At 42.9% G+C, this 13,341-nt stretch overlaps 2 protein-coding genes across 5 annotated transcripts in view; one reads left to right on the top strand and one right to left on the bottom strand.

Moving 5' to 3' along the window:
- LOC120450099 (protein eyes shut) overlaps nt 1-8,253 on the bottom strand; it is a 37,005-nt gene extending 28,752 nt beyond the window's left edge. For both annotated transcript variants that reach the window (XM_039632896.2, XM_039632904.2), the window contains exons 1-2: nt 7,436-8,253; nt 3,968-4,116 (exon numbers count right to left, since the gene is read on the bottom strand). In XM_039632896.2, coding sequence (XP_039488830.1) covers nt 3,968-4,116; nt 7,436-7,920 — 634 coding nt within the window. In that variant the 5' untranslated portion in view covers nt 7,921-8,253. The remainder of the gene's footprint in view (nt 1-3,967; nt 4,117-7,435) is intronic.
- The window catches only part of LOC120450134 (MKRN2 opposite strand protein), a 49,650-nt gene that overhangs the window by 26,229 nt on the left and 10,080 nt on the right, over nt 1-13,341 (top strand). Inside the window, exon 2 of one of the 3 annotated variants that reach the window (XM_039632982.1) lies at nt 737-879. The gene's annotated coding sequence lies outside the window, so the exon portion shown is untranslated. Of the gene's footprint in view, nt 1-733; nt 880-8,226; nt 8,326-13,341 lie in introns of those variants that run through there. The other 2 variants (XM_039632973.1, XM_039632991.1) reach the window with 2 other exon arrangements.

Here is a 13,341-nt window from a genome sequence, read left to right as displayed (position 1 = left end):
TGAATTTGTACTAAAGAAAATATTTACTGGTACTTCTCTTCATATTTACTTTAACTTTCTGCACTTGAGTTGCCAATTGTAGAGTATTTTGCCCTTCGTTTTGACCACATTTGAATGCAATCCTTTATTATTTTTTCATTGTTGATTTGCTGCATTTGCATGAATGCGAAATGCGAAATTTCAATGGTGAATAGGCCCAGGAAGACCTTCTTCCATTCCGCAGCATTCCCCTTCTCCGTTTTATTGTTTTCGCGCTGCCATGAAGCCAAGCGGGAAAACCACAACCCCAACCCCCATCCCCATTTCCCTGCACTTTTCACTCGCTGCCTGCAATGATTGCATAAAGGCAAGGAGCCAGAGAGCCAGGGAGCCAAGGAGCAAAAGGACAAAGGCATGCCCACCGCTTTGTTACTGGATTGCGATGGTGTGGGTTTGGCCACGCATGTGTGTGTGTGTGTGTGTGTGTTAGGGGAGCAAGGTTAAGCTGCTGGTGATTGCAGTTTGCGGAGAGGATTGCAGGCCTTGGTCAAATGTAGACGTGTTTGCTAATGTCTTTATGCCAAGGGTGATCTTGAAAATCAAGCAGCAAGAGATGCTATAATCCTATAATCCATTTGGCAGTACTTCAGAACTGTAAAAACCATTTAAATCAATGATGCATGATCATAGCGGACATTTTAATATGCAATTACTAAAAATAAATAAACACATGATTATTATTGTTTAATTTCAGCAGCTCTCGTAATTAGCCTGATGAATCCAGCGCAAAGTAGGTCGGCTGTCAAAGGGATTTCAGTGAAACTACAATCACCGCCGACATTTTAGTCCTGCAAGCCACTACTTTATTCCCAAAGTCATAGAAGTCGGCGCATTAAGTTGGTAAGTGGAACGGGCGAAAGGACGATGTATACAGCATATACCAATGCATACCGCAACCACTTCAAAAGGACATAAACATAAGCACTGAAGCCAAAAAATAAATAGGCCAAAAGGGCCGCGAAAAAGCGCGCAGTGCAAAGGAAGCTCATAAAATTAATTAGAGCGCTGGCTATCCCGCTCCCACATTCCGGCATTCCGACATTGCGGTTCCTTTCATTTGCATTCGGCGATTCTTTTGGCCAAGGTGAAAGCGCTTGAAAACTCAATGAGCGGTTAAATAATGCCCCGAGGCGTCTGTCCATTTCCCGCTTTTCCCACCCACGCCCATTTTCCGCCCAGCCTTTCAGAACTCTGTGCATCCGTTACTTTCGCTTTGTTTTGCCTTAGACTTCTATTCATGCACTGCATTCATTTCGAAATTTCGCTGAATTTTTTTCCAGCATTTTAACATATTTTTTGGATTGCATTTCCCCTAAGTTTATAGCTTCATTTCCGACATTTCGCGTGCTGTTGGCAAAAAAATCTATTTATTATATATGGCTTGGAATATATAATATATTTTTTGCGGCTGCCTTTTGAAAAACAACATGGGTCGCTTTCCTTTTTTATGCGCTGAATTTGTTATGCAATTTTGTTTTTTTGCTTTATTTACATTCGCTCTTGTCTTTTTTGTTCCGAGGGCCTGCGAGCAATTTGCAATGGAATCGCTTAGTTTCCTCGGAAAAATCGCTGCAAATATGGGGGAACAGAGCATAATTTTATTTGTTTTTGTGCTGATTTCATTTGCAGTGCTTATGCTTTGTGGGCCTTTGTTTGCCTGCGTTCGTTGCTCCGCTCTATTTATGCTAAATTAATGCAATTGTTTCGCTTGCAGACGATAAAAGTTATTCAGCGATGGGGAAGCAAAGCGGTTAACGGGGCGTATGAGTGATGCAAGTGGAGGTAAAGCATTTATTTCCAATTTGTACTGCGTTTATACAAAATAACTGGGCATTATCATAAAGTGCGATAAGCTTGGCCGAAAAATTTGATTGTTTATTTCAATATGTTAAGCGTTTATTATATTGTTGCATAGAAAAGTTATGCAAATGAAATATGTTTTCAATATATTTCCTTGCTTTGGGTATTTTATGGTATGGTAAAATAACTTTACATTGCTGCTAAGTCTTATCAATTTTTGAACTGAAAACCCTTTTCCAATCACCCACAAATTCTCATCTCCATTATTTCAATTTGAATGCATTCATCCAGCCGGAAAACACATGTAGTCCATGTTGTTTCGGGCAAACTCAGTAATTTATTCCCAAGACTCTTTGGTCCAAAAGAGTCAGTCAGTCAATGGCTTCGTTCTGTTTTTAAATCCCCATTCCCCTGGCCATTTATATCATTTGGCCACCACCCTTGGCCTGATTGTTCAGCTGGTGTTCCTCCACTCGTTGAACTCATCAGCAAAGTTCCAGAACAAATTTGCAGCAATTTGTATTTCGGTTTTAGTCTAGCTTTGATCCGACTACAAATAGGAATCTAGCACATATTACACCTATGTATATACGCTGGCTATAAATTTCACTAAATTTTATAAAGTCAACTTTGTGCAGCAAGGGGTGGCACACAAAAAAAAAAAAAAGAAAAGAAAATGCATGGACGGACACTAAGTGCTTCGCACACGTACCATACGTAAATGTGTTTATGTGTGCTCTCGTACACGAAGGAAGCCAAAGGATGAACATTAGATACATCCATGGCTAGACTTCCGTACTTGGCCAACACAGATACTCAGATACTTAGATACTGGGCGCCCCACATACACACACACACAGACACGCAGTGGCAAGTGGCAAGTTAAGCACCCAGCATTGACTACCACAATAGACAACATTAAAGTTGGTTTGCCAGCTTCGGCTTTTCCATTTTCCCATTTCCACTTTTCCACAATTTCCTCGTTCGCCTCGTCTTAACGCCTTTGGAGATCTCTCAAAGCGTTTTTCTCGCTCCGCTCTGATCATCTTACTTAATCATATACCCTTACTAAAAGGAAAATCTTAGGCATGATAACCATGAATACAAAGGAAAGTAAGTTAGTTAAGAACATGCTCATAAAGTAAGATGGAATAATACTTTATTTTTGGTTAAGTCGTTTTCTAGCTTAAGTATAATATTCATTTTATAACTTAATAGGATTCATTCAAGTGCAAAAATAACCTCTACTATCGAGAACTTCTCGAGAGCATTTCTCCCTGCCGAATCAACAGCATTTTAAGGGTATAAAAGGCTTCTGCACTTCAATGACTGCCAGTTTTCTTTACGTTTGCTTTTTCTATATTATATTTGGATTTTCCTACCACTTCCCCTCCCCCCCTCGGTCCGCAACTCTCAGTGCGCGTTAAAAAGAAGAATAGACACATGTGAGCAAATGCCGGGGAAATAAGTAAGAACGAGCACTGTACGTTATATTTTTATTTCGCTGTGGCTCCGCGTGCCGCGTAAATTTTACAAATACGTTTGGGGCCAAAAGGGAGTCCTGTGTGCGCGTCCTGGCAGGAATTCCTCTCTATTTGCTGGGGTATCTGTCTCAGGCTCTCGACCGAGTGCAAACCAAGCGAGACTGAGTTTTTTATGTTGGCTTAATAAAAATACATTTCGCACGTGGAACGGAAGAGGAACTTCACCCACTCAACTGGCTTGCCACTCCACTTTGGCGCATAACCCTTTTCCCCCGCATTTTCTATTTGTGAAAATGCACTGCGAAGAAAAATCTCTACCTTAGATAAGACAATTCTTTTTACGTTTAATAGCCTAACAGAAATATCCTGCTTAGTAGTAAATGAGTAAGAAAAAGTAAGAATACTGGTAAAAATTGTTAAAATGTAGCACTTTTTCCACTAAAAAGTGAAAATAATTTTTTCATTGGCTCATAAAATATTAAAAGTCCCGATTTTCTGTGCACGCCGAGCGTTTTAGATTCGTGCATTTCAACTGGCTGCTGGTCGCAAAAATAAACCGCATTCAGGCAGCACTCCTCCTGCCACCCGGAAAATGCCACCCACCACCCAGTGAAAACCCGGATAGATAGCATGGGCACACTTACCAGAGAATCCTTCCGGACACGTACAATTGTAGTAGGCCACACCGTCTACACATGTCCCGCCGTTCTGGCAAGGACTCGACCAGCACTCGTCCCAATTCGTTTGGCACTGGATCCCTGTGTAGCCATCAATGCAGTAACACGAGTACGAGCTGTTGTTTTAGTTGTTTCCATCCGGTGGGTGTGCAGTGCGGAACGGTGTGTCAATGATGCATCAAACGGTGGTAAAAAACAGACGGATAGCACATACAGCAGCATCGCCAAAAGAAAACAGAGAAAACGCAGGTTTAGTGGCAGAACGAAGCAAATGCTTTAGATAGAAATTGTTTCTAGGGAGGGCTAGAGATACAAATACAGATACAGATACAGCAGCACTATAATGGCAGTGGGCAGTAATTGAAGTGGAGATGGGCGGACACGGATAAATTCGCTGAGATATATTCTCTGAGATATATGTATACCTAGCTCTATAGCCACTGAACTAAATAGAAATAGAATATTGTATTACTGCATCAAACCGGGTTTCGTATATACCTTAAATAATTACTATAAATATTTAAATTACCAGTGATATATCTAAATTTAACTGTGTTATTCAATCATACTTCTATAACATTATATAATATTATATTCTAGCTACCTTTTTATATCCTTGAAAACTCCTACTTTTGTGCGTATCCTAATATTTACAATAATGAAAATACAGCATACTAGTCTAGTCTCGCATTTGAGTTGGCCTGCACTCCCGTATTTTCCTGAATAAATTTCCCTGACTTTCTGCTACATTCAGACATAATGCACATACCCTGCAGCCAAATCGCCGGCCAGTTGAGTGCTATAAACTTTCAAAGAGCGCAACATTGGACTTGAGTAGTTGTGCAAATAAATATTTGGTAGACATTTGGGATTGGGTTTTCCATTTCCATTTTCATTTCCATTTGAAGTTCTATTTCTATTTTGGCCAAACCGAATTCGAATTGAAACGGAAATGCAAAGAGCGAAAAAAGTGTCAGGGGAACTGTGGCCGAGTGTTACCCGAGGAGCACTGCAAACATGGCAGCAACTGCTGCCAGGTAACCAGGTAACCGGCTTAATTAAAGAACTTTCTTTGCCGTGTAAATGGGAGCAAGTGGGGCTGGGAGCGGGGAGCGGGAAGTGGGGCTGGTGCAGGGGTAGATAACGTTGGCTTACTGTTGTCCCTTATAATGGATTACATTAGGATGCAGGAGGCAGCTGATGGCTCCCGGTGCACATGTCTGTTATGGTCTTGGCACGGCATAAGCACCCAGAAGACCCTTGTTTCCAGTTCCAGTTCACCCTGGTGCTCCTGAGTGAAGCCCCTGAGATTCTATGCCGGCTGATTATGGGCTACGGTTGGACATTTGCACCCGGGAGACTATTTGATTTGTTGTGCTCAGGCAGGAGCAATTGGGAAATGACTACGTAATGGCATTGGACTCGCTACCTTGCGGCCGGAATATCAGAGTGGCTAGGCCATCAGGATATTGTACGTTCGGTGAAGTCGGTAATTTTTTGTGACCTTGCAAAGCACTTATAGACGTGGGTTCTATTTATAATCCAAAATGTATTGCTGGTAATTTATACAATAATTTCCTAATCATTAGTCATGAGTTATAGTTGAAAGCAATTCAAGCGTATTCCTATATCTAGAAATCTATATCAGGGCCAAATGAAATGAACTATTATTGCTGTTGGCAATTTGCCAAGCGTTTGCTCATCTTTAACAGCCAACTTTTATTGGAGTCTTCAGAGCGAAGTCATAAAACGGTTAAGAGCCATCTTATCGCTCGAGTAAGCCAGGATAAACCAATAAAATATCAATGTTCTACGAAGCCAGTAAACTCCTTCGCGCTATTTCCCCCGTCGACGCAGTCGACCCCAAAGTTTGAGCTGGTCGAAAACTATTCAGTTAATCCGTTTAAATCTCATGGCATCGTGTTAAATTTAATTGCAGCTATAAATTTCGCCTGCCAGCATATAAACTTTCCCATCCATCCGACTTGGCCAGCCTGAGTTTTTCCAGTCCCCCCCACTTTTTATTTTTGGGAGGGGAAATGCAGGCGGGAAGCGATTTCAAGCTTCTGGTTTTCGCATTTGACTTGCAGCTTTCCCATGGAGCTATCGTAAAAAATATCTTAACCGCATTTCCCCTCGGTGGTTGGATGGTTGGGTGATTGGGTGATTGGGTGGTTCTGGATGCTTTCTGGGCGGGATTAGCGCTGGCATATATCGCGAAGTGAGCATAGAAAAATAAAATGGCAGTTACTTAGTCGTATAAATGGCGTCAAGGAGAAGGATTGCCACGTCTTCTAACTTGTTTGTGCAATCGGTTTTGAGTTACATACTCATATATCCCTGTGTACGACTGGGAATAAGTGCGATGGTGGAATCTCTGACAGTTAAGCCTCAAAGTTTAGCCCACTGAATGGCTGAAAGTGCAGCAATTTGGGGAGCTACTTGGATTTGAATTTGAGATGAAGTGCAGACTCTGGCGATATTTGCAATGGATTTGCATAGCTTTCGTATCTGAATTGGCGCAAGAAAAGTGCATTCTTGCCTTAAAACTGGCTGCATTCATTTAAAAAATGTAACTGCGAACGTCAATGGATTCAGATAACTGCCATATTCTTTAAACTTGATTATTTTAAAGCAACATATTTAATTAAATTCCCCCGTTGCGGTTTCTGCATTTTTAATAAAACTTGAAATATCTGCATATCTTGGCTATAAATTTGCTGCATTAAGAATGCACTTCGGTTGCTCGTCCAAGTTAATAATTTTCCAGCTGCTTGCAATTGAAACCCACTTAACCCTATGGCCCGCCCCCTGGCTTTTCCGCCCCCCCACACCCATACACCCAGACACCCAGTGGCCGCAACTTAACCCCATTTAAACGGGCATGCATTAAAAAGTGTGAAGGATGTGAGGCCGGAGGGGTTGCCCTGAAACAGGAGCGGAAATAAAACCGAAGGGGGGAGGACAGCTGTGGCAAATTCATTTCCCTGCTAAGTGGCGGCATCAACATCGAGGGTTCCCCATATGCTATGGACGGGGATGGTATGGATGCTATGGATGCTATGGAAAGGTACATATATCGGGGTAACTGAAACTGAAGCTGGATGCCCTCCTGATGCTCGAGTGGTGCGCAAGTTTATTGCCACTCGAAATGTGTTGGACGGGTTTATTGGTCGCTGCCTGGCCCATAATCAGCAAAAAGTAAAACGGTTGGGAAGTGCTTTTGCCCATTTGGGGATGGTCGAGCCACTGCCATCAGATATGTCGAACCTAACGGGGCTGACCTATGCCAATTGTTCTGTAACTAGTCGGCTAGTACTGTTAATATTCTATTCTGATATTTTGTGTATAAAATAATAAACCTAGAAAAGAATAAATACCTACAACAGCTGCCATCCCTAGCAAGTTGTAAGAGGGCTTTGCACCCGAACTCACCTGTTTAGGCCATCGATGCACACGCCGAACACACAGGGATTGCTGAGGCAGGCGAATCCTGCCTGGCTGCTGCCCACGAGTATGGCCAGGATCAGAACCGGTAGCAGCAGACCCCTTGCTAATGTCCTTAGTGTCGGAAGGAGAATGTTTGGGTTCGAGTTCAGGCTTCGTATGGCTGTAGCTGTGGCTGTTACTGATTTTCTAGTGGTGCTGTTGCTGGTAGCTGTTATCGTTGGTTTCTCTATTGTTGCTGTTGGCATCTTTAGCAGGTGGTTTCGTTGCATGTCCTTCGGGGCAAGGGTAACACTCAGGCCGGTGGTGGTGGCTCCGTTGGCTGTCAGCGGTGTGGCTGCCCCCAAAGCTGTGCCGGCCCCGTCCTCAGAGTCCTTCGAAGGCAACGTGGCACATCGGCGACCCATGATGTCGCGTCTAATTTGTGGCGATTCCGCCATCGTCTGCGTATCAAACTGATGCACGTTGCTCATACGCCCCGTGGCTGGGGAAATCTTATTTTGATTGATGCTACAGAGTCGCTTCCACTTGGGTGTCCTTGTTGCTGCTGGTCTTCTATCCGCTTAAGTGCTTTATTAGTTCTCATTGTCTGCCCCACTGATTGTTTGCTGGCCCAGCGGTCCTTGAATGCAATCTGCGTCGCCTTCGCATCGCATCAGCATCCTTGCAGTCTTTGCAGTCCTCACAGTCCTCCGCAAGTGGCTGGCATTCTTGTTTATGATTTCGACCGCTTCTATCTGATATTTGTTGTTTCCTCTTTTTTCTGCTGCTTATTTTCAGAGCTCTTCAGCGGAGTATTGTGTCTCTTCTGGTCGCTCACATTGTCGCTGCCATTTCAATTGCAATCTGTAAAAAGTGCAGAGCGCAAGAAAAAGCTTGTAAGTATTGTGGGATAATATTTGCAGTCCTAAATTGTTTCGCCGCTCTAAAGTGGCAATTAGATAGTTTGGTAAGTTTTCTGCTCCCACAATTCGTTGGAAAATGGTAGCTATTTTTTGTCAACTAATCTGTGTAATATAACGCTGTGATTTACTGTACATTAAAGGATTAATTAGGTGGGACCTCATTTGTGTAACTAATTGATTTTATATTCGGGCTTAATCCTGTAGTGATTGACAGCGTTTCTATTTGTGGAAATAAACCAATTTTGACAAAGCCCAAGCCGAATCCTCAAACAGCACATCACTTTGTGTGGCAGTCGAAACCCGTTTTACACATCTAATCCATAATGCCGCCATGTGGATTGCCATTCCATTTCGCTCCGTCTGATGGCCAGATGTACACTACATTTTCCCATTACCCATGTGTCAAAATAAGCCCGACAACTTGCTCGCATATCACACATGTGCTGCATGGATTTGGGTTAGTTTTGGGGCTTTGCCTACTTGGATGTTTAGACAGGCCAAGAGCGTACAGTAAAAAAATGTTTTTAAAGAAAAATACGGGGCTGTATTTTATAAAATTAACTTGCTGGTCAGTTAACATCTGCCAAGCCTTCCGCTCCTTGAAGACCGAGAAAGTAATTTCTTCTGCATGTACAGTATGCAGACTTATAACTTAGCAACGCTTCTTTGCCCCCACCACACTAGTCGGAAAATAAATATTTTTTATGGCTGCTACAGAATGTTTGCCAGCTAAAAAGGAGACAGCTTTCGTGACCATTTCCAAGTAGTAACTCGCAACGTCAATTGCAGCAGAGCAGCAGCAGACTTGTGCGATGGCAACGGATAACTGACCAGGACACTGGGACACCCTCCTGTGGAGGGATTTGTATTCCGCATCCCCACCAGGACTTGCATCCCGACTGCACCATCAACATAAATCCGACTTAACTTGGCCAACGACCAAGCAAGTGCCACAGTCTTTCATCATCGCTTTGGGGGTCGCAGAACTATCCGAGCATATTGTTTGAAGGCAGCACTATATGGCCAACGTCAGTCACAACGTTGGGATTGGGATTATAAGCGGCTAATACGAGGAGGAGCCAAAGTGGCCATCTTTACAGCTGGAAATTAGAGTCAGCGTTGATTAACTTGCATAAACTTATCACATATCGTTATGGTGAAGCTGAAGAGCATGTAAAGTGCACAAAAATGTGCAAAACATACCAAAACACACACTAAGAATGGTCATTCACAACGTGAAGAGCTCTCTCAGTTTCACAGTAGCATTTCCAAAACCATCGTGATAAGTAAGTTGTTTTAAGGACATTTTGAGCAGAGCGCAGGCACATTTTCGTCGAGTGCACTTTCCGTTGGCAGGTTGACGCCAGGCAATAGATCCTGATGATGCTGATGAGGCTCGTGTTGCAATCGTTGCATCCATTTTCCCATCAGCAGGCTGCATTGTCAGGGCGACAGCAACAAGAACAGCAATAGGGAATAGGGAAGAAAATAGGAGGTTTTCCACAGGAGGTACACGGATATCATCACATTGCTGATGACGGCAGGCGACGAGCGGCGGTGAATGAATTTAGCTTGTAAACACAGGCAGCATGAAATGCGCACGAATGGAACGGCTCAAACTGGCCGGGAGCCAAAAGGGGGCGGAGGGCGTGGCAGTAGGTGCTGGAGAGGCAATCTCGAATTGCCGGAGAAGAAGGCTGAAGTTGTTCCAGTTACACAGAGAGATGGCCGAGTGCATCCGCCACTTTATCCCCCATCGCTTTTCCTCTCCATTCAACAAGAGACAAACAAAATGTTGGCCATTTGAAGTTGACAAATCAGCTGGGAAATCCAAGCCTTCATCTCTTTTTAAAGTAAACCTTGTATTTAAAATTAAACACTTGCAAAATCGATTGCCTTGCCTATAATCATTAAGTGATATTTTCTTTCCTAACGAAGTATGCGTTTTTAGCCATCATTAAGCAGGAAATGTCATTAAATTGGTCGCTTCTGCATATTGTAGGACTGTAGGACCATTTTCCGCTGTGAAAATGTTAACTGGCGAAGGGAGGGCCATAAAACCAAAACGTTTTCATTCTGCAAATTCTCTTCGTTCACCTGGGTGAAAGCCAGGCCAAAACCGAGATCCACAGCCTAGATGTTTCTGCTTTTATTGTTGCCACTGCTGTTGCTGTCGTTCCTGTTGGCTTTTTATGGCATTTGCAGCCACTGCAACTTTGTGGAAATCCCAGGAGGTGGCTGGAACTACGGGGCTTGGGGAGCCGAGGACTTGGCCATTAACGTGAGCCATTTGCCAACAACTGTGTGTTGACATAATGTTGCAGATTTGCAGGACGAGATGGAAGACGTTGTCGCCTGTCCTTCAAGAATTTGATGACATTAATGAATGGGCCTTGTTAGGCAATGTGTAATCTGGTGGGGTAATTATAAACAGGTTTTCTACGGCCTCGTTAGTCGGTGATGAGGAGCAGAGTGACAGGACTTTTCTTTTGGGGGAAAGCAGCCTCTGGAAGTTGGCAAGATGAATGGCAAAACACTGATGTTGAAGGATTGCAATCCGAATTACGGCAAGGAGTTGAAGGGACATGTCTAGATTGCTTTGGCGTCAAATTAGTATTGAATCTGAATTAATGATTATGATTTATTGCGAAATAATCATAAATCAATCATCCAAAAACATTTACCTACCGACTTGTCCGTGTATCAAATACATTTTCCTAATTTTTCTTTTGATTAAAAAAATCCTTTTTTTCCGATAGCAGTAAAATAGTTGTCCAAATGTGGAATGCCATACCTCGTTAAATTCGTAACAAAATTCCTTATCGATCCACGTACTTACATTGAAATGCTAATTTTTGGCCATTTTTCGCAAATTTTGATGATGGTACCCCTTATCGAAAATGCAAAAATTGGTCAAATTTTTTATTTTTGAAAATCGAAAAAGTATGGATAGACATAGTTAGCTGTGCTTATTAGCAGCACAAAACAGTCTTTATTTAAGCTGTGTGTCCATTTTTGAGCAAGTTATGGCGATAACGCCGATTGAAAATATCCGATTGAAATATGTAGAATCAAGAAATACGATTAGTTTCATGGATAGCTCGTTCAACTTGAGCTCTCCATTTCTTTGAAATACTTCTCCAAAATTTCCCAGAGTGCTGCTCAGTTTATTTGCAATTCCTTAGAGCAGAGAAATTTGCTCGCATAAATTTAATTAAATTGTGCACATTTTTTTGTCGGCTTGTGTTGTGCAATTTATGCAAAGCGCTTTTGAGTAAACAAGTGCTGGCGTAAAAAGTTGAAAATGCTGAGACAACACAGTCTCATCCCCGCCTCTCACTCATATTGTTAATTAATTCTGACAAATATTGTGCAAATATTTGGAAAAACTCAGCAGCCAGCAGAAGCAGCAATCGTTTATAATAAGGCAGGCAATATGCCGAGCCATTGAGCCAGGATCTTTCTGAACACTTGGCGCCGCCTGTGTGTCCTGTAAGCGTGTGGAGCGTGTGAAAATCGATGGCCAAAAATAAACAATACAGCGAACGCACACGGACGCATAGTTACACACATGTTAAAATAATTAACTTGTCTTTGACAAGACATATGAGTAAACACACACCACTCTCGCTCTCTCCCTCTCTGTTCATAAAACACGCCATGTGGGCACTGCACAAATACAATTACCTTTAAGTACCCCCCGCCCACCTGTACCCCGTCCACCTGTCCCCCAACCCAAGCCCGTTCTGCAAACACGTGCTCGACCTGCTACCAGTTCCGTTTGGCTAATACGATTACATGCCCTGTTCCATCCACCCACATGAAAAGCCCTGCCCCAAAAACATAGCCATACATGGCATCCCATAGAGCTCGCTTTGCAGCGGGGCAAGCCATTGAATACCACATCATTTTCTTAAATTTAAATTAAATTATGGTTACAAATAGAATCCTTTTTTAAGTAGTTAGGTGTTGCTGACAAATAACATCCTGAGCACCGTGGTAATCCAACTCATTATCTCTTATCCCTACATTATTAAAGCACCACGACTCTTATAGCAGTGTAACAACGTGACGTCGTTTGCGGGGGTGGTGCCCAAAAGGGAGGCTGCTTTCCCCAAAAGGGGCGTGACCAAGCGGTCTAGATCTTGTTGTTATTCCTGTTACGGGTCGTTATAATTAATTGACTTAAATCAATTTCTGACTTTGAAGTATTCGTGAGCATTTCTCTGTCGCACTCGCTGCTCATAGGGTTCGCAAATGATTTTCATAACTCATACGCAGTGTGGGCCAAATGGGGGTTGAAATTGCTTGGCAGAGAAAGAAGTGGCGCACCATGTCTTAATAGGGAATGGTCGATAAAAATATAGCATAATGTGTGCGATAATTTTGCCTACGAACAGCTTGAAGTGTTTGGGTTTTATGAGGGAAGATATGGAAGAGGTTCAAGCCTTGCTTCAACTTCCAATTGAATACTGCCATTTGGGATACGGTTCCTTTTTTTATCTCAGAAGGGAAAGCCATGGCCAGTGCATTATCTTTTGCTTCTCTTTTGCGTTGATCCCTGTGGAAGGCGGATAACATGCGACATCCGCTGCCTAGGAAGTTCAAAGCCTTCGAGATATATGACTGTCATATCCTGGGCTGCATCTGCGTCAGCTCCAAGATTAAGTGTCAGCACGCGCTCCATTTTCGCACACAAAAGGAGCAGCTAGCAGGATACGCGATACACGAAGATTGCGCATACGCCATGTGTTCGCCTTTCTTGACTTTCATTCTTTTTTGGCGCCTTTTTCTTTTCGCCCTCAGTCCCTTCTGCTGACCTGCGACATTAACATTGTAGTGTGCTAGCTTTCACTCTTTGTTTTCTAAATGTGTTTTAAAAATGTTTCGAATGCTGTCGTTGGTTTTCTCCAGTTTCCTTTTATTCGTTTGCCCGTTTGGTCTGTGTAAACACTTTTTCCCTGGCCCCTGACCCCTGGAATATTTATT

This window comes from Drosophila santomea, chromosome 2L, assembly GCF_016746245.2.
Source record: "Drosophila santomea strain STO CAGO 1482 chromosome 2L, Prin_Dsan_1.1, whole genome shotgun sequence".
Lineage (NCBI taxonomy): Eukaryota > Metazoa > Arthropoda > Insecta > Diptera > Drosophilidae > Drosophila > Drosophila santomea.
This window is presented reverse-complemented; position numbering and strand designations above follow the sequence as displayed.